General features: G+C 32.9%; 1 protein-coding gene and 1 long non-coding RNA gene across 3 annotated transcripts; one reads left to right on the top strand and one right to left on the bottom strand.

Annotated features, from left to right (window-relative positions):
- The first annotated feature begins 551 nt into the window (after positions 1–551).
- On the top strand, positions 552–2196 carry LOC138856256 (uncharacterized). Of its 2 annotated transcripts, none has more exons than XR_011395409.1 (3): positions 552–1153; positions 1257–1308; positions 1372–2196. It is a non-coding gene; the product is annotated as an uncharacterized lncRNA (long non-coding RNA). The 2 variants fall into 2 exon arrangements; XR_011395408.1 differs by having other exon boundaries at positions 559–1153; positions 1969–2196.
- Positions 2197–11390: 9194 nt separating this feature from the next.
- LOC106625111 (protein RCC2 homolog) lies at positions 11391–15589 on the bottom strand. The gene is made up of 5 exons (XM_014244921.3): positions 15428–15589; positions 14776–15138; positions 14141–14719; positions 12947–13205; positions 11391–12887 (listed from the first exon to the last, which is right to left on the bottom strand). Exons 2-5 carry the CDS (start codon positions 15100–15102, stop codon positions 12610–12612), a joined length of 1443 nt encoding a protein of 480 aa, XP_014100396.1. The 5' UTR covers positions 15103–15138; positions 15428–15589; the 3' UTR covers positions 11391–12609.
- Between the last annotated feature and the right edge of the window lie 5952 nt (positions 15590–21541).

Raw genomic sequence — 21541 nt, forward strand, 5'->3', positions numbered from 1 at the left:
AACTTTGGCAAGTCGAGAAATAAATATAGATTTTTTAGGTGAAATAACAACCAAATATTGAACAGATACGTCTTAGTTATTAAGCGTAGCCTCTGGGATTGTGGGACACTTATTAATATAAGATTGAGCTTTTGGGAAATTGAGCTCTTTGGAAGACCAACGCAATCCTTTACAGACGAGAATAGAGTCTAAGATTCTACCTGTCAGTCCAGCACATTTAATATGGACAAGCCCATCACAAACGCCCATCACAACGCAGCAATCTGACTCACCTTTAATGTGGCAGTTGGAGAAGTTACACGACATAATAAACAACAAAGAAGATTAAATGAAGATCAAATAAAAGAGTAAGTAAAAGAAAATCAAATATATATATAATACATTAGTGTGTTAATAAAATATTAATAATAATAAATACAATTAATAACAAATCCAAAAATAATAGCAGTTTTTTTATCAAAGTTCAAAACCAAGACAGTTTGAAAAAACAGTATAGCGACCAGTTTTAGATGCACTGGAACCAATAAAAAACTAGTAGATGAGATAGAGAAGTAGATGAGATAAATAAAGAAGGAAAGCAAAATAAAATAAATCAAAATGAAACAACAGCTGACTCGGCACCAAAATTCAAAAATTTAAACTTTCAGATAATGCACAAAACATTTATACTTAGCTTGTAATTCAAAATCAAATCCTTAAATATTCAATTAAACTACTAATCAAATTCAATTAAAATTTTATATTTTTGTAAAAAAAGTTCACAGCCAAAAAATTACAGCTGTACAGCCACCTCTATATAACAATTCACTTTTTGAAAAATTTTACTTAAATCACAGTCATTAACATTTCGAAAAAAGATGTGTTATTAATGTTTTTTTCCAAGAACTCTTGTATATGTTTGTACAATAATATGTAGAATACAATACTGCATCAAAGTGGCAAAATATAAATATGTACGCTAAATAGTAAAAAAAATATAAAACTGTGACATTGATTCTTAACTAACTTTATTAAACTTACTTCTAAATAAGTATGTATTGGATTGCGAGGTGAGAGAAAATGTACCGCAGATATAAGGAACATCTTTTACTAAATCGATTTATAGACAATTGCAAAAAATGGAATAGTTTCACGAATGCACAGGCTGTATAAAGTAAGTAGCCTGGAACCTAGTAAATATACTTATATAAATATATCATATATATATCTAATTAATTAATCTTTATCTGTATTGAACTACTTATTTAAATTCTAAGACGCGATGTAAGCCTAGCACCGAGCTAATATTTCTATCAAAAATGCATTATGGTGAGTATGAAGGTCAACAACTACGCTTAAATATACTCTGTTCAATTATCGACTTAACTTTAGTTTTGTTGGCTCGTTATCAGTATCAACAAGTAAAACTGTATGAGAATAACCAACAGCAACCTGAGATATTTTTATATTATCCATTTCGGGCACTTCCTTAGGAACAGTCGAAGACTTTTGGTATTCACCAAGGCCTAATTCTCCATAAGTTGGAGAAGCACCCCATGCGATTAAGGTATTGTCAGGAGAAATAATAATAAAGTGTTTCTAAAATCAATGTCAGTGATGTTCCAACCTTTAAACATAAAGCTGTCAATAAATTTTCCCAATAACACATCATAGTGTGAACATTACCCCATAAATTCTGCACAGGTTTTGAGTACACGTTTGCTTCTCCAGTCATTTTGTTTTGTCTAAATAAGAACAGAACACCTATTCATTAACAATGAGACTACAAGTTGCACCACAGTATACATTACGGGCACCACGCCCTTTAGTAAAAAAATTTTTTGAAACTGTTTACCATCTCATCAAAACCACCGAAATCTCAACTATACATGTGTTTCTTTTAGTCAATGACCACCTGAAAATATAGGCACTATCTATTTACATCAACAATTTCAATAAACCCATTTTTTTCGCCTTTTTGCTGAACAGCCACAAGTCTCATGGATCCTCTTAAGCCAATACGTTGTAAAGAGGCGAGTCGAGTTTTTGGCACGCTGCCATGCTGCATTATCATGATAAAGGAACCAAGAGTTGTTCGCCCATAATTCTGGCCGTTTCAGACCAATAGCTGGACGCAAACAACGCTCAAATTATACATTATGCATATAGATTTGTAATTGTACTATAAATAATTATTTACAAGATTGTGTAGTTAAATGTACTTAACTTGTTTATGTATAAATGTTGTATAATATTAATATTATTATATATTTATTTATATATACATATATATTATTAATTAATTTAGTAATTAGTTTTAGTAAATAAGTATTTTGAATAAAAAAAACAAATTAATATGAAAAATGCTTAATTTTATTTTTAACAATTGGAACTGGTTATGAAAACAAAAAGGCAAACAATATGCTACCATATGCATTTGTTATAGGTAACAGATGGATAACCAATAGAATAACTGGGATGGTGGTCTCTTTAGTTTACAAGGAATTACCATGAATGTGATTTAGAATACCCGCTATTAATATTTTCAAGGAAAAACGTATGCCAGTAATTTTCTAATCGGAGAAAATTTAATACATTAACACCCGCTATTAATATTAAAGAAAAATATTAAGACCAAATTTATGACGGGAATTTCTTACTCTATGGGGAAGTATATACCAGTAATTATATTATCCATATTTTATTTTATTTCAATACAAAAAATTCATGAATTAATAATAGTTCTTGTTTTGAATAAAATTATAGTCGAATCAAGGAGATCACCTCACATGCACGAGAATCTGTACACATACGCTCTCTTAACATAACCAACCGACGAATATTGAAGAGAATATAATATGTATGCAAAACTAGGAATATTTATATGCCATTTGATATATATTCACTTTTATTGAGCTATTATTTATTATTATTTTTTAATAATTCATTTTTACTTTATTGTGAGTTATTGATAATAATTTAAACATATAATATTTTGATATATTTCTTAAAATAATTCATGTACTTGACACTATTATGGAGTCACAAAAGTACAGAATTGTGTTTTGCCGTCGGCATTTCACATTCATGCTTCAATTTGTCTTTTCAAATGCATGTGTAAAAGTAATTATGTACGTAAATATGTACTTTTTTTCGTTTTGGCCCATTTTACATATTTATTAAAGCAAGTGTCAATAATTGCGCCAAAATCAAAGAAATACACATTTACATATCACATACGTACCAGAGATGTCGTTTGCACATTTGTATGTATGTTTGTATGTAGATCTGTACACTCATTACTTCATATGAAATCTCCGTTGACACGTTTTTTGTTTTTATATCAAAGAGTCAATCTGTCGAAGGACTGAAGCGACAACAAAGTGTCACAACATTGTGTTGTTGGTAGAAAATCCGAGATGTGCCGAAAAATAAACGAACGCCCGCCGATTGTCATCGCTTCCCTTGCCGCTCTAACAGCTTTGCCTACAAATCATTGTAGGTATGTATGTTTTTATATGAACATGCCACCATATTGACGAAGATTTTTGCGAGCCACGGAAAAATATTTTACAATTGTGAAATATTTTAAATCGACAAAAGCTTTGTTGCTACTTTTGTCATTTTTTTCTGTGTTTGCAGAGTTGTCACTTTTCCCTTCTAGAGGGAACATCAGAAAGATGTTCAATTTATGATTTCTAGCTTTTGGCATCGTCACGAAAAGACGCTTGTGGGCAAACGCATGCTCGGGGAGATGTGTAAGGCGTTTGCTTTTATGAATGAAACGACTTAGCTTATTGCTTGCGTGCCAGCGTTAATGAATGAAAATGTTGTTGGTGTGTGATTTACTACAAATTTAGGATTTGTCAATTTGGCTGCCATATTGATTTCTGGTGCTGATGCTATTTGAGACAATTGTTGCTTTTGTACAACAATGTTTGTATTTTTTCTATTGGCTGACGTACTTACATTTGTACGCTTAAATGTATGTAGATTTGTGTATGCTTTACTTAGTTTGCGCGGTCATACGCATATTTGTACATACATGCTTACATATAGAGCATGTACATGTACATACATAAATTATTAATTCTGTAACAATTGAAATTAGAAAATTATGAAAATAGTAAAATATCATTATTTGCATAATCTTTCACATTTTATCAATGTAGCATTTGTGCAAAAATATCATATTTTATCAATTTTTCATCATAAAAATCGTTTATATGGCAAAAAATTATCATGCATATGTAAAGTGGCATTTGAGTAAAAACACGTCAAGTGGACCCCCCATTTTCCACTTGATCATCGAATTTGAATGTGAGTATTTTTTCATAAAGTAGTCATCATGAGCAAGTAATCCCCCGCTCACTTTTTTAAAGTTTTAATTTTAACAACAATTTTTTTTTAATTGAAAATTTTTACTACTTTTAGTTAAAAAATTAATAACTAGAAAACTATTGGTGATTTTTTAATGAAATTTTCAGGATTTATAGTTCAAAACTTTTACTTTGAAAAAATATGTATGAATTTAAATAATTTTTTTTTTTCAAATTGTTAATTAACTTTTAAGTTAAGAAATTAAAATTTTAATGACTTCTCCCTCAAAAAATTAAAAAAATTTTTTTAGTATTTTGCAATAAACATTAAAGTAACGAAATCCGCAAAAAAATTTGACTGATCGCGATTAGATTAAGCAAAAAAAAAATGTTTATGACGGGCGGTCAGCGCTGCCGGTAGAGCGCTGAAGGTATAGCGGTTTGGCAACGCAACACTTAGAGTGTGTATCATATTTCATTTGTATGTTGGGATGTTGGGATGATGGTCTCACATTTTGCTTGCAGTGAATTAGCATGAATGTGGTAGAACAATATGCATAATACCTACCCGCTTAATAGTTTCAAAGAAATACTTAAGACGGGAATTCCCTAATCCACCAGAATGTGTTGAATACCCGCTATTAATATTTCAAGGCCAAATTTTTAACTGGAATGTCCTATTCTTTAAGTATTAAAAATTCATAATTTCTTTAAATTGAATATTTTTGAGTATCTTAGTCATTGACTTATCTTTAGAGTTACTTAGTAATTATAAATAAGGAATAATACTTCATTTTTTAATTAAAAATATCGTTATTTTATGATTAATTTTATTTCAACAAATGAAAGATAATAAATTAAATAGTTTTTCATAAATAAAAAAAAAGAAGTTAAATAATTCTTAAATTAATTCTTATAACTTATACGTGTTGCTTTATTTCTTTTTTTTAACTTTATTGGTAACGATTTTAATGTCTTTGGCGAAAACTTTGCACTCGAGTGATGTATTATTAAGAGCTCTGTAATGATGATATTGGCGGGTATTTTTTATGGTTACACATCGGTCATAATGTAATTTAAACATCTTCTCATGGGAGTCATGATCTTCTTGAGAGCAAAAACCAAAGTTAATTTTTTTAAATGCATTCTTACCCCATTCAAATAATGAAGTTGCATTGGTTATGTGCTTATCGCTTTCCCGTTGAAGACTTGCACGAAAAGCTTGCCTCTTAAAACTTCCTGCCAAACCATCACATGCTCCTTTCCCATGAGAAGTAACAAAAAAATTCCATTCCGCGTCCACGTTGAAATCTTTTTTATGATTTATTAAATTCACAAAATTATACTTATTTTTGTGCTGAGAAGCAGCTCCGTCCGAAAAATAGGAAATCTTTTTTATTTTATCCGCTCCAAACTTATTTTTTAGAAATTTTATCAATTTAAAATTAAAAAGGTGAACTGAGCTCGCGTCGTGACTAACTTTTTCCGAAATTACCGCGTAGTTTATATGTTTCATTTCTTCATTTTCTCTATAGTACACAACGTAAGGGTGAATTGTAGCCTGACTGGTATTCCAATGATGAGATTGGATGGCATTTTGAACAGTAAAAGTATAATTTTCAGAAAAATCAAGGCAAACGATAAATTCTCCATCCTCAACAGATTTTTTAATTATCCATTTTAATATCCAATTAAATGAATTGCAGCATTTCTTAACGAGGCTCATGATTAATTATCAACGAAATTATGAATGGCTCGAGATATTCCTTTGTTGTTCACATACTTGTAGATACTGGGACATAAAATATTAAGATGCTTTCATATTTATTTCTTTTAGCCGCAAAGGATTTAGTTCGAAGATCATTTTATTTAAAACAAGTATTGTAATGTTAATTGGATGTTTTATAATGAATAGAAAAAAATATGGGGTAAAAAATTATGGATTTTTAATACTTAAAGAATAGGACATTCCAGTTAAAAATTTGGCCTTGAAATATTAATAGCGGGTATTCAATACATTCTGGTGGATTAGGGAATTCCCGTCTTAAGTATTTCTTTGAAACTATTAAGTGGGTAGGTATTATGCATATTGTTCTACCACATTCATGATAATTCACTGCAAGCAAAATGTGTGACCAACATCCCAACATCCCAACATACAAATGACATATGCAACACACTCTAAGTGTTGCGTTGCCGAACCGCTATACCTGCAGCGCTATACCGGCAGCGCTGACCGCCCGTCATAAACATTTTTTTTTGCTTAATCTAATCGCGATCAGTCAAATTTTTTTGCGGATTTCGTTACTTTAATGTTTATTGCAAAATACTAAAAAAATTTTTTTAATTTTTTGAGGGAGAAGTCATTAAAATTTTAATTTCTTAACTTAAAAGTTAATTAACAATTTGAAAAAAAAAAATTATTTAAATTCATACATATTTTTTCAAAGTAAAAGTTTTGAACTATAACTCCTGAAAATTTCATTAAAAAATCACCAATAGTTTTCTAGTTATTAATTTTTTAACTAAAAGTAGTACAAATTTTCAATTAAAAAAAAATTGTTGTTAAAATTAAAATTTTAAAAAACTGAGCGGGGGATTACTTGCTCATGATGACTACTTTATGAAAAAATACTCACATTCAAATTCGATGATCAAGTGGAAAGTGGGGGGTCCACTTGACGTGTTTTTACTCATTTGTATTTTTTGTTTTCTCATTCATTTCATTTCATTTCATTTTTACCTTATGTTGGGAGATACGTATTTTGTCAGAGAACGTTGTTATAAATTCTCATTTCTGTTAAATAACAGCAAATACTACAGAAAATGGTGAACTCCTTGATCTCAATTTTTCAGCTCTGTTAGCCGTCCAATCGAGCATCATACAAAATTCAATTTGCACCTTCTCGTCCATGTACGTTCTCTGGGCACACTTAGCTTACATATTCGGTAACACATGCATTACATCTAACAGACTGTTAATATATGACATACTGCTAACCAAAACAAAACTAATAGGATACACATAGAAAAGGTATCATATTAAGAGATAACCTGCCATAATTGCAATTGGATAGAGCGAGAAAGACATTGAACATCTAAAGGGCAATGGGTTACTTTTTTTCCACTCGCTGAACAAAAGTAACCAACTCTTTTAACTTATACACGAGTGAACAATAACAAGTAGTTAACACGTTGCTAGCAGATACCCGTCTTGCAGGGATATCTGAATTCATGACCCCTATCACTTTTTTTTTTATCGGTTTCCATTCTGATTTCGACTACTATCAGATTCTACAATATTCCTGATTCTCACAAATTAATCGTATGAAATTTACACTAAATTTAAGACGCTGGTGATTTTAAGTATGTACCATTCATACATCAATATTACCGTCTCAATATTAGACATGCTCCATCACGCTGCTACTTACCGAAAAACGATTTTGTTTAACAAACCAATTAACCTAGGATCCACGAAACTGTGAAACTGTGTGAAATTAGCCGTGTCAGAATAGGCAAGAGAGTTTTTTAAGTGTTGAGATCTAAAACTGCTCAGTTACAGAAACAAAACTTTATAGTTACGATAACATAAATTGTTACATTTTCATTTAATAAGAAAAAACAATAAAGTCTTTTTAATTTTGAAAATTGAGTCAAATAAGTCAAAGGTGCTGGAATGAGAATAAAAATCATGACATATACAGCGGAATGGTTCGTTTAGTTCGAAATTTATCTACAGCATTTGAACAGTAAAGGTGTAAACTGCCTCGAAAAGCGAACCGGGATATAAAATTTATTTTAGGCAGGTGAAAAGAACTGCAAACTTTTCCAATCAAGATTTTCACTAAGTATATTATGCCAAGCATTTCCCTACGACTAAAAAGTGTAGGTGGATTTTTGAACGACTAATGTATGGAGGTAGACTTACTCTAGAATCCCGTCGGAAATGCCCTAAGGCGAAAAATTGTTTTTGAACCGACTCTTACTTGTCAGAATAGATATGATAGATAGGGTTCCATACAACAGAGCCATATTCCAATATAGGTCTAACCAAAGTTGTAAAGTGTTTTAGTAATATACGGATCTCTAAATTCTTTAGATCAACGTTTAATAAAACTGAGGACAGCTTTTGCTTTCAAGATGGTGTTTTATTACATAAGGAGCGGGGTGCACAGATCTACGGGATAAACACATCATCTTACTTTTATAGAGATTCAATGGAAAATCATTTCTATCACACCATGCAACCAAATTGTTTAAGTCTGTGTGCAACAAACACCTTTCCTCAGTTGAAGTGTATGATTTAAAAGGCTACGTCGTCAGCGTACAATAAAATATTTGAGGATTCTATTACTGAAGAGATATCGTGAATAAACAACAAGAACAGAATCGGGCCAAGATGACCACCTTGCGGAACACCTGAAGAGACATTAATTATATCTGAAAGAGTATCCTCAAATATCACTCGTTGTGTTATATTATAAAGATAAGAAGCTACCCTTTGAAGAAATATTGGCTGAAAGCCCAGCAGATTAAGTTTATGTATGAGAATCGAGAGATTTACTTTATTGAAAGCTTTGCAAAAGTCTGTGTATATATATAACATCCGTATGCTTATGTTCCCTAAAACCCAATGATACATGGTTTACAAATTCAAGTAAGTTTATTAGAGTCGATTTCCCTTTACGAAATCCAGGCTGAGATGAGGAAATTAACGGAGAAATCGGAAAGGTTATATGGTCTGCGATGATAGTTTCAAAAAGTTTAGGTATAACTGATAGTTTTGCAATACCTCTATAGTTATCTATGTTGGACCTAAATCCACTTTTATGCAAAGGGATTATAAATTACTGTTTCCATATTGAAGGAAATATACCGTGTTTAAGAGAGAAATTAAATATCCTTGTCAAAGGCAAGCAAATATATTTTTTCCTGCGTTTGGAGTTGACGAAATCATAAAACGATTTTGCATTACTTACAATATTCGTTTTTACTATTGGGACATACTTTTCAAATAATTTCTTTATTATATTATAAAAATCCGAGACACTCAATTTAATACCACCATTATAATTAGGTCTTGTTATTGTAGAAAGTTCTCTATTTAACTTTGTAAAATTAGCTTTTGCAAAGTTAAACCGAGTACAGAAGTTAGAAGCTTGATTATAACTATCCCGTACATTGCCTATAATTTCGGATGATACGAGACCTCTAGTAGAACAAGAGGATTACTCTGACTAACGGAACACTTTGAAAAGGTATCAATGTATACTAAATCTAAGCATTTATTCGGAATCAAATTAATTGGGTAAAACCCAATTCGGACATTTTTTCTAAAACTCATTAAAACATGACCGATTGTAAATCGGTACGATAGTCATCGAAAGCTTTCCACGAAGCACAGGGTAAATTAAAATCTCCTAAAACGATTATTGAATCAGCATTATTTGCCATCGAGGTAGCACGATTTATTTAAGAAGCATGCTGCATATATACAGATAAGTCTGAATGGGGTGGTATATAAGTTAGGGTTAAATAAATAAAGCAACTATTAACGTGGACTGAAATGAGTCGGTTCCTGGAACGAGAACATCTTCGGATGGGATAGAGAATTGCACGGCAAATAGAATACCTCCTCCGATTCTGTTCGGTCGATCACATCTAAATATTTGAAATTCGCTGTTTAAAATTTCATTATCATTTGTATCATATTTTAGCGAATTTCTTCCAATCAGTTTTTGTATCGGTATTTGCTTTTGGTAATTTAACAATGTTTACCTCAGTATGATTTCTAAGTTCTTAAGTTTAGGCTTAAGTTCGCCTACAAAAACCCCAGGTGGCCAGAATGAACTATCTAAGGTCTTTTTGAATGTTTCAAGAGAAACGTCTATTTTAATCAAAGATATACTTCTATCATAATTGAAGTTAAATTTACGGATATTGATATCAACTTTTTAACGCGACTAAATGTAAGACTTAATGTCCTCCACCAAGGTATCTTTAGCAAGTCTAGAAATAAATATAGATTTTTTAGGTGAAATAACAACCAAATATTGAACAGATACGTCTAAGTTATTAAGCGTAGCCTCTGGAATTGTGGGACACTTATTACTATTAGATTGAGCTTTTGGGGAATTAAGCTCTTTGGAAGTAGACGGCTTATCACCTTGAGGGCAAGGAGAAGAGAGACTTATTAGGTCATTTGGAGGAGCCGTTCTCTTCTGTATAGAAAAACTAAGTGTTACTTCATCGGAAGGACGTTTACGCTTAGGAGCAGGTAAGCACTTGCAAGATTTGAACAATTTTTCGTAGTGCCTAAATTTTTCGGTGAGGGTTTCTAGATCTCGACCGATTTCGTTAAAGCCATTGCGTGTATGCTTATAAACTGAAAATAGATCGATTTCAAATGATCTACAATTTAAACAGGACCAACGCAATCCCTTAGAGACGAGAATATAGTCTAAGATTCTACCTGTCAGTCCAGCACATTTAATCTGACTCACCTTTAATGTGGCAGTTGGGGAAGTTACACGACATAATAAACAACAAAGAGGATTAAATGAAGATCAAATAAAAGAGTAAGTAAAAGAAAATCAAATATATATATAATACATTAGTGTGTTAATAAAATATTAATAATAATAAATACAATTAATAACAAATCCAAAAATAATAGCAGTTTTTTTTATCAAAGTTCAAAACCAAGACAGTTTGAAAAAACAGTATAGCGACCAGTTTTAGATGCACTGGAACAAATAAAAAACTACACGCAACACAGCTGCGAATAGAGAAGTAGATGAGATAAATAAAGAAGGAAAGCAAAATAAAATAAAACAAAATGAAACAACAGCTGACTCGGCACCAAAATTCAAAAATTTAAACTTTCAGATAATGCACAAAACATTTATACTTAGCTTGCAATTCAAAATCAAATCCTTAAATATTCAATTAAATTACTAATAAAAATCAATTAAAATTTAATATTTTTGTAAAAAAAAACACAAAAGTTCACTGCCAAAAAATTACAGCCTTACAGCCACCTCTATATAACAATTCACTTTTTAAAAAATTTGACTTAAATCACAGTCATTAACATTTCGAAAAAAAATGTGTTATTAAAGTTTATTTCCAAGAATTCTTTTTATATGTTTGTAATATGTAGAATACAATACTGCATAAAAGTGGCAAAATATGAATAGTAAAAAATATATAAAACAGTGACATTGATTCTTATCTACTTTGTTAAACTTACTTCTAAATAAGAATGTATTGGATTCCGATATGAGAGAAAATGTACCGCAGATAAAGGGAACATCTTTTACTAAATCGTTTTATAGATAATTGAAAAAAATGTAATGATCATGGAATAGTTTCACGAATGCACAGGCTGTATAAATTAGTAGCCTGGAACCTAGTAAATCTACTTATATAATTATATCTTATATATTGTATATCTAATTTATTAGTCAGGGGTGTTGTAGAATCTGAAAGTTATAGAATATGATAGTTGTCGGAATCAGAATTGTAATTGTTGAATGTAGTAGGTATCATGAATTCAGATATTATTGGTTTGACGTTCGAAACAGAAATTGTATCGGGTTTGGGTGTCACGGAAACCAATTTTATCCGTTTTGTTATCAGAAACAAAGCAAGAGGATTTTGCTGACAGATTTGAAATGTAAGTTAAGAAAATCATTTACATTATTGTTACGATTTAATTTATCGTTATTTCTATAGGGGAAAACATAAGAATAAAACAAAACAGGTCATAATTATCGAGTTTATGGAAAAAATCCAGATATTTTAAGAGGATACACAAAACGTAATAAACGTAATTTAACACCTAAATGCGTTTTTATTCAGTCGATAATGTGATACAAATCTGTAAAGTAAGAATGTATGTATACAAGCATACAAGTAAATGCAAGCCAAATTTCACATGCGATTCCTTTCGTAGCTTTATGCTTCCAATAAAATAAAAGCTAAAATATCGGATCGTGTAAACATTACTAGACTTTATTCAGTATTTTAAATATATCAAACGCTTCCAAATTTATTCATTTGAGCATATGTAAAAACGAAAATCCAATCATTTTCTGTGACACTATTCTAAATCAGAACTGGTTTGCAATTCTGGCAACTACGCAAATCTGTCTTGGATTCCACAACACTCCTGAGTATTTATCTGTATTAAATTACTTCTTTAAACTCTAAGACGCGATGTAAAACTATCACCGAGCTAATATTTCTATTATAAATGCATGATGGGGAGTAAGAAGGTCAACAACTACGCTTAAATTTACTCTGTTCAATTATCGATGGTATATTCTGGCAGTTTTTCATACTTTAGTTTTGTTGGCTCGTGATCAGTATCAACAAGTAAAACTGTATGAGAGTAACCAACAGCAACCTGAGGTATTTTTATATTATCCATTTTGGGCACTTCCTTAGGGACAGTCGAAGACTTTTGGAATTCACCAAGGCCTAATTCTCCATAAGTTGGAGAAGCACCCCATGCGATTAAGGTATCGTCAGCAGAAATAATAATAGAAGTGTTTCCAGAACCAATGTCAGTGATGTTCCAGCCTTTAAACATAATATTGTCAATAAATTTTCCCAACAACACATCATATTGTGAACATTACCCGATAAATCCTGCACAGGTTTTGGGTACATGTTTGCTTCTCCAGTCTTTTTGTTTTGTCCAAATAAGAACAGGACACCTAGTTCATTGACAATGAGACTAAAAGTTGCACCACAGTATACATTACGGGCACCACGCCCTTGAGTGTCAAAATATTTAATTAAACGGGGTACCATTTCATCTTTTGGTTCAGCATGACCCAAACGACCAAAACCACCGAAACCCCAACTATACACGCGCTTTTTTGAGTCAATGGCGACCTGAAAAAAAAAAAAAACATATATACCAAATTCACATTTTTACTTACTAAAACTGCTTCCGCTATGAGGCTGTAGGCATAATTTATAATGAACGTACCGAAGCAAAAACCCTTATTTTATTATATATTATATTTATATTTATATTTATTAATTGAAACTTAATAAGTCACTTGAAGTTAAAAAAAGAAAAACAAGAAAAGACGTTAACTTCGATTGTACCGAAGCTATAATACACTTCACATATACAAAAAATTCCATACACGAACCCTATTTTAATCGGTCTGAACATTTTTTTCGGGTATTGCACTGTTGCCTTGAACAGTAATCCATCCGTTCCCATGACAGTCAGTAACAGGAACATACCCGGATTTTTATCCGGCCAAGGACTGTCAACTCGGCACCATTCCTTGAAATTTCTTCACGAATATTTTCTGCCTCTACAACTACAACGATAATCTATACCAAAATTCGTGAAGTTATCTTGTCAAATATTGAACAATTTCATTAGAGGTTGTGTACTTAAGCAAAGCATGCCGAATTTTGTGAAGATATCTTGTCAAATAAAAAATTACTGGTTGTTGATGGATCATATTCTAGGGCGCTATATGCCATAGTGGTCCGATAATGGCGGTCCCAACAAAGGTGCAGCTTCATGGGAAGATAAGAAAGTGAGATGTCAGACCTCAAAAACTGAGGGACTAGTTTGTGTATATACAAACCCTGCTCAGGGTTTTAATATATATACAAGGGTGGACAAATCACAGTATGAACTTACTGCTTTACGTTAGTTAACAATACAACTTCTAACTTTTATTTTAATGATTATTTCTCACAATCAAGTTTTAATATTATTTAAAACATTCCTTCAAGTTCCAAATTAAACTTAATGTATACCGACATTTCTTTTCATTACTTAAAGACGTTGTTACACTCACCGTATGATTATTACCGCAAGCAAAGTCCACAATTTGAACATTGTCCACAGGTGTAACGTGTCCTTCCTTATTCTTCTCAATATATAATACAACCTTTTTAGGCGATGTTTCAAAGTGGAATGACAATTTGTTGGCATTAACAAAGTATTTTGCGTCTGTGTTATGTCCCAGCTGGCCATATTCAGGTAATCCAAAAGTATATAAATTACCTTTAATATCGAGAATCACCGAAAATTCAGCTCCACAACCAATTCTAATGATTGGAGATCCTTGATAATTTATCGGAGTTGGTTTATTTACCACCGGAAGTGTGTTTCCAATACCACATTGGCCAGACTTATTTTCCCCACAGGCGTAAACTGTACCTGTGTCAGTCAAAAAGAGGGAATGATGTCGACCACATGCTGCTTGGACGATATTAAATTTCTCCAATCCTGGAACCAAAGTAGGAATTTCACATATTTTTACATCGGACAAACCTAATTGTCCTGAAGGATTACGACCAAATGCTAGAGCCTTGCGATCCATATTAATAAGGAGTGTATGAGCGGAGCTTGGACCAGTTGCACAAAAGCGGTACTAAATATTGATAAAGATGAAAAAATAGTAATATGCTTTACGTTACTTTCACCAACCTTTTCATCAGAAAAACGATGAAAATTATAAAGATTGGGCCGCACTTTAACAACATTTTTTCGGTCACGTTTCCCGGTTAAGTCCCATGTTACCATTCCAGCAATCAATAATTTGCCCGGCGTCTTATCTAGAGATAAGAGAAGATCTTCGGGTAACTTGCTAGGCGGATCCAAATCATCATTGGGAATTAAAACTTCCACTTGATTTGAGGTAGATTGGACTTCGTCACTAGAAGCCTCACTAAAATCCTCTTCAATCTCCTGTTTTTTAGGGCGGCGCTTGTTAGGTCCATTACCACTTCCACCAGCTTTACGTTTCGCAGACATAGTTGAATATATCGCCTTTCGTAATTTTTCACAGGACTAGATTTCAAAATAGTAAAAATATGAGCACAATAATAATTTGTGTAACCAATCACATTTTAATATATTGTCCTAGTAAAGTTTAACTATTTTTTTTAAATCATTCATTCACAAATTAAAAATGATAATTTACATTTAGATACTTAATATGCTGCCACGAGCCGCCAATAACGCACACTAACACATACATATAGAAGATTAAAATAACTGATGTCTTTATTTCACCTTATATATTTCAGTACATTCAAAATATTGCACATACTAAATAACAATGCATAACATAACTTACTTTTAACTCTTTTGTTTTTCCAAAGCTAAAGCCAAACTTTTGCTAAACTTTACCGAACAAAGTGACGCTACAACGAAAATTGTGCATCACCCTCTCAAACGTCGCTAATAACTTAGTGTTAACAACGCTATAACGTTTACCCCTAATTCAAATACAGGGTTGGGCAAATACAATTTCCAAACTTTACCTTTAAGAGGAATCTCGACAGGCAATTTAAAATTACTAAAATTCGGTATTGTCAGCAATATTGCCCATGGAGTCTGCACAATGCTAAAGTTTAGCACTTGATGTCTAAAGATGAAATGTCAATGCCCCGTGTTATATGTTTTGTTGCGTAAACTCTAAATTAGCAAAGAAATATTCGAAATAATGGATTTCTGAATAAATTGTCTACCTTGTAACTCACTCTTGAGCTCGATCACTGGGTTGTTAATAGTCCAGTCATTATAGTAAGTTCACCTCGGAATTCAGATACCCAGCTGTAAGTCTGTAAATACTTGTATATTGACACCCTAAAAGTTGTCTCAAAACCTACATATGGTAGGGTGTACGCAACTATTAAATTTCAAGGTCAAAGGTCACAAAAATCGTTTTTTTGCGCTTTTTTTGTAAATATCTCATTTCCTATGGGTTTTTTGCTATTGGTATTTATTATCAATATTGTAGAATACGAAATTCTCTACAAATTTTGTTTAAAAAATTTTTTCATACGGTGAACCGTTTTCGAGATAGAGGGCTTAGAGCGCGCGGTCACAGCATCACTTCAGGTCAACCGGTGCCTCCGATCAAAAACGCGCCATATATAGTTGATGAACTATCGATAAATCAATGATTATAAATATTTGTCAATTTTTATTAACTATTATATTATATTTTATCATTTTCTTATTGCCTTAAATCTTTATCTGTTCAATAATACTGATCACCGTTTCCTAAAATTAAAAAATAATGAAGGGAAAAACTTAAATCTTACTATAATTTTATTCCCATTAACACTAATGACATTTTAATTAGAAAATAATTAAGTGCATCTTCTTTAAAATCTGTAAATTTGTAAATAATAGGACAAGATATTGATTTACTCATCATTTTAATTGGGCGTACACTGTCTTACGAACAAGAAATTTTCTTTAAAAAAGTTGGGAAAGGCAATGTAAAAACGGAGATATACTCGACTAAAAGTTTTGATAATTATCCTCATTCCAAAACACATATTTTATTTCTGCACGCATTAAGTGGATGTGACACAACTTCTGCGCTTTTTAAAAAGGGAAAAAAAACATTTTTTTTTTTGAGAAACTGACCAATTTGGATGAACTAGCTGCAGCATTTGAGGAAGAAAATTGTTCGGCCCAGAGATTATTAGAGAGTGGAACTCAAACCTTATTGGCAGTCTATAATGCTCCGAAATCTGTGAAAAGTCTCGATCATCTTCGTTATATGCATAACGTCAAGTCTACAAAACTTAATAAACCTGTGCAGCTTTCAAATATTCCACCAACAAGTGCAGCTGCTCATCAACATTTCGAACGTGTATATTATCAAGTTCAAACTTGGTTAGGGCATGATTTGGAACCCCAGGTATGGGGTTGGGCAATGCGAAACGATTTTCTGGAGCCTATCATGACAATTTTACCACCTGCTCCAGAACATTTTCTAAATACAATTTTCTGCAACTGCAAGAGTGGTTGTGGTTCGCGATGCGGATGCAAGAAAGCGGGCTTGCAATGCTCTTTAGCTTGTGGCCAATGTAATGGGCAAGCTTGTCTCAATGCTCTACCATATCAGAGCGACATTAACGAAGAAGGAACTTTTGACCCCGAAATCATGAAAGAACTTGAAACAAATGTCGTTGAAGACGATAATGAAGACCAGTTTGAAATTTACCAGCAGCCGGAAGACGACGATGAAGAGGAAGATGATTAAAATTATAAATTGTAGTTTTTGTACCCTTTATTCCATTTTTTTACTTTTAATAAAAATAAATGTATTGAATGATATTTTTTAATAAATTTTGTTTATTTTTTTTTTATCATGTAAGAAGTTATTAATATTAATAAGGTTTAAATTCAAATATAATTCCTATATTTTCATTAACAATTCTGCAATTTAATGGGCAGGTTAGTGTTGTTAAATAAATTAATACTGAATAAAAAGTGGATAGGTTAGGAAAAAATGATAAAATATAATATAACAGTTAATAAAAATGACAAATATTTATAATCATTGATTTATCGATAGATATATGGCGCGTTTTTGATCGGAGGCACCGGTTGACCTGAAGTGATGCTGTGACCGCGCGCTCCAAGCCCTCTATCTCGAAAACAGTTCACCGTATGAAAAAATTTTTTAAACAAAATTTGTAGAGAATTTCGTATTCTACAATATTGATAATAAATACCAATAGCAAAAAACCCATAGGAAATGAGATATTTACAAAAAAAGCGCAAAAAAACGATTTTTGTGACCTTTGACCTTGAAATTTAATAGTTGCGTACACCCTACCATATGTAGGTTTTGAGACAACTTTTAGGGTGTCAATATACAAGTATTTACAGACTTACAGCTGGGTATCTGAATTCCGAGATTCTTACCTAATTTAAGCTTAAATGACTGGACTATAAATAAAAGTGCCAACTTAATGCCTATACGCTTATCTTTATTTCTAATTTAAACAATTTAACGTTTTACTACTTATTATCCGAGCTTACAACTTCTTACTTATATCTTAATAGCACTTTATACGGCAACACTCTAACTAGAACTGTGTGTGCTGCGGAATCGGTAGCCCTCATATAGCAGATACTTAACAAAACTTTGACTCTAGAACATTCTGGGAACTAGCCTAGTTGATTCCGGCAATTTATCGTCGCTTCGATTTCGGTTTATCATCCGCATTCCTCACAATATTGTTTAAATTGGACCACTATAACATATATACTGGGCAGAAAAAGGTACAAGGTACAAGGTTCCAACAAATTTTTGGAATAAATAACTTTATATACTCTTGACATAAAACAATTTGATAACAATTAAAGGATAGAAAATAAATATTTTTATGAAAATAAAAGTTATGTCGGCTATTTAGACAGTAATATAATGTAACGGATTTCTCGATAAATCGTCTAACTATAACTAAGTCCTGAATTGAGTAATGGATATACACTTATCTTTATTTCTAGTCCAATTAACTTAACACTTATTACTCGTTATTCGAGTTTACAACTTATTGCTTATAGCTGAATTGCTCTTTACACGGCAACACTCTAATTAGAGCTGTGTTTGCTGCACAGTCTGGCAGCCCTTATATAGTAGATTTTCAACAAAACTTCTTCTCTAGAACATTCTGGCAACTACGAATTCGCTGTCTAGTTGCTTTTGGTACTTTATCGTCGTTTCTAATTTGTTTTGGTATTCGTGTTCGCCACACTGTTCCCGATTAGACATATTTGCGGTACCAAACGCTGCAAGCCATTCGAGATGACCTATCATCAAGCAAGCCCTTTCTTTCGTTGTGGGTTATATAACATTACCCAATCGCCTTCAATAAAACCCTCAGAGTTCATTGATTTGTCGTATTTTGCTTTCATTTTATCGGTCATAGTTTTGGTGCGCAGTCTCAGTATAGCATGTATATTCTTCATCTCGTCTCCTGGAATCCTGTTGACTTCCTTAGCATTCCTTCCTCCATTGGCGTTTATTACAAATTTTAAATAAATCGGTAGTCGAAGATTATTAACTAAAATTACCCTTGCTAGAGTCTGCCTCGTTGACTTGTCCACAACTTTCTTTAAATGTTCTTCCAAAGTTCAATTGAATCGATCTAGCATACCAGCAGACTGCTGATGAAGTGCAGTTGTACGAGTAATCCTGATACCCGGTTTCTGGCATATCTCCTGAATTAGAGATAATCCAAAATTTCTCCCTCGGTCAGAATGTAATTCTATTGGAACATCCGCTACTGTTCCTGCCTTATGGTTAGGAATTGCGCATACCTCTGGCCACTTGCTGAAATAGTCCATAACTACCAAAACATATTTGTTTCCTAATTTACTGATCACCAGCTATAGTGGACCAGTTATATCCATGTCAATTCGGTCAAACAACGCAACCGAATTTTACTGCTTCATCTGACCATTCTTCCTGGTCTTCGGCCCTTTAGCAGCAATGCAATCGACACAATTGGCGATTCGCTCCGTTACTCATTGACTACAACCAACCCAATAAAATCTTTGTTTTAATTTCGACAAGGTTTTAGTGATACCCATGTATCCTCCACTTGGACCGTTGTGCAACTCGTTGAGAATTTCGGGAATTCTTACTTTCAGAACAATCATCAGAGCTCGTTCATTCATCTCCATTCCATGTATTACACATTTCAAATATGGATCTTCTTGCTGACATTTGCGCAGTGCCTCCGGATCCCAGTCTGATGTTATAGTCACTAATCGGACATCTTTTCTTTGGCCTCAGTTTTCGAGCAATGTCTGCATTCTAAATAACATGGACGGCGGGATATGACATCAACATTTCCATGACTACTATCTTTGTGATGTTCTATAGAGAAGACGTAACTTTGGAGTCTCACAATCCACCGTGCCAACTGTCCTTCTGGGTTCTTGAATTGTAGAAGCCTTATTAATGCTGTATAATCTGTCCTCACCCGAAATCGCTGGCCATAAAAGTACTTATAAAAATGCACTTCACCAACGCCAGTAATTTCCTCCGAGTTACACAATAATTTCTCTCTGGCTTACTTATTGTCTGGCTGCAATTCGTAATCACTTTCTCTTACCCATCAATCACTTGTGATAGAACGCCTCCTACTGTAAATCCACTAGTATCCATATCCAAAATAAACGGTGATCCTGGGATCGGGTATGCTAACATTGGCGCAGTACTTAAGCGTTTCTTCAGAGTTTGGAAATCCACTTCCTGTTCTTTATATCATTCAAAAACTCTGTTTTCTTCGATAATAAGTACAAAGTCCAAGGAAACTCCACAGCTCATGTAAATTTTTAGGGGTGTGCCAGTCTTTTGCTGCTCAATCTTTTCTTTAGCTGGGCAAATGGCCTCCGTTGTCACTTTGTGTTTTAACTTGCTTACTTCGTTTTTGAAAAGGGAGCATTTCCTCGGACTTCGCTTTAGACCAGCGATAGCTATCCGTTGGGAGACCTCTTACAAGTTCTTATGGTGTTCATCGAAGCTCTTACCCAACACGATGATATCGAGGTATACCATACAGGTATTCCAGTGCAATCCTTTTAATACCCGGTCCAGTAGTCTTTTAAAGGTAGCAGGAGCATTGCATAATCCAAAAGACATTACGGTAAATTTCCATAGACCATCTCCAATGCTGAGAGTCGTATTTTCCTTGTCTTCTTAGTTTACCTCCACTTGCCAATAACCACTTTTCAAATCAATTGTTGAGAACCATTTTGTACCTGATAACGAGTCCAGCGTGTCATCGATTCTAGGTAGTAGATAACTGTCTTTCTCAATTACATCATTTAACCTTCTATAGTCCACACAGAATCTCATGTTGCCATCATTCTTCTTCACAAGTACTACAGGTGAGCTCCATGGATTCTCTGATGGTTCGATTAAGCCACTTTCGCTCATTTCACGTATAATCTGCCATACAACTTCACGCTTTGCTGAAGAAACGCTTTGAGGAGCCTGGCGGATTGGTCTTGCATCACCTCTGTTAATAAAATGTTTCGTATTTATCAAATATGGATGAGTATCTGAGAAGAAGTTGTTTAGCTATATTTTGATGGTTTGCCTGTATTTCCTTTTTTTGATTCCTTGATTCCCTAGAAAGTCTACTCAAATTATGACTTCGTCGACGATATCTGCCACTATAAAATTGTGCCTTTCCAATTACGATCTCGAACGTTACTTTCCCGAGAACTTAAGTATTTTCTCCAGTTGCAGTACGCAACTTTGCGCCAGCTAATGGTCTCAATTCTTTATTGACCAGATCGAACAGATTGCTGAGAAGATCGACTCTGATTTTGGTGACGATTTGAATTATATTTTGACAATGATGACAGCGCTGACAAATTGATGATACGCATACGTATCATGAACAGTGAAAATCCAATTTCCAAG

This window comes from Bactrocera oleae, chromosome 3, assembly GCF_042242935.1.
Source record: "Bactrocera oleae isolate idBacOlea1 chromosome 3, idBacOlea1, whole genome shotgun sequence".
Taxonomy (NCBI): Eukaryota; Metazoa; Arthropoda; class Insecta; order Diptera; family Tephritidae; genus Bactrocera; species Bactrocera oleae.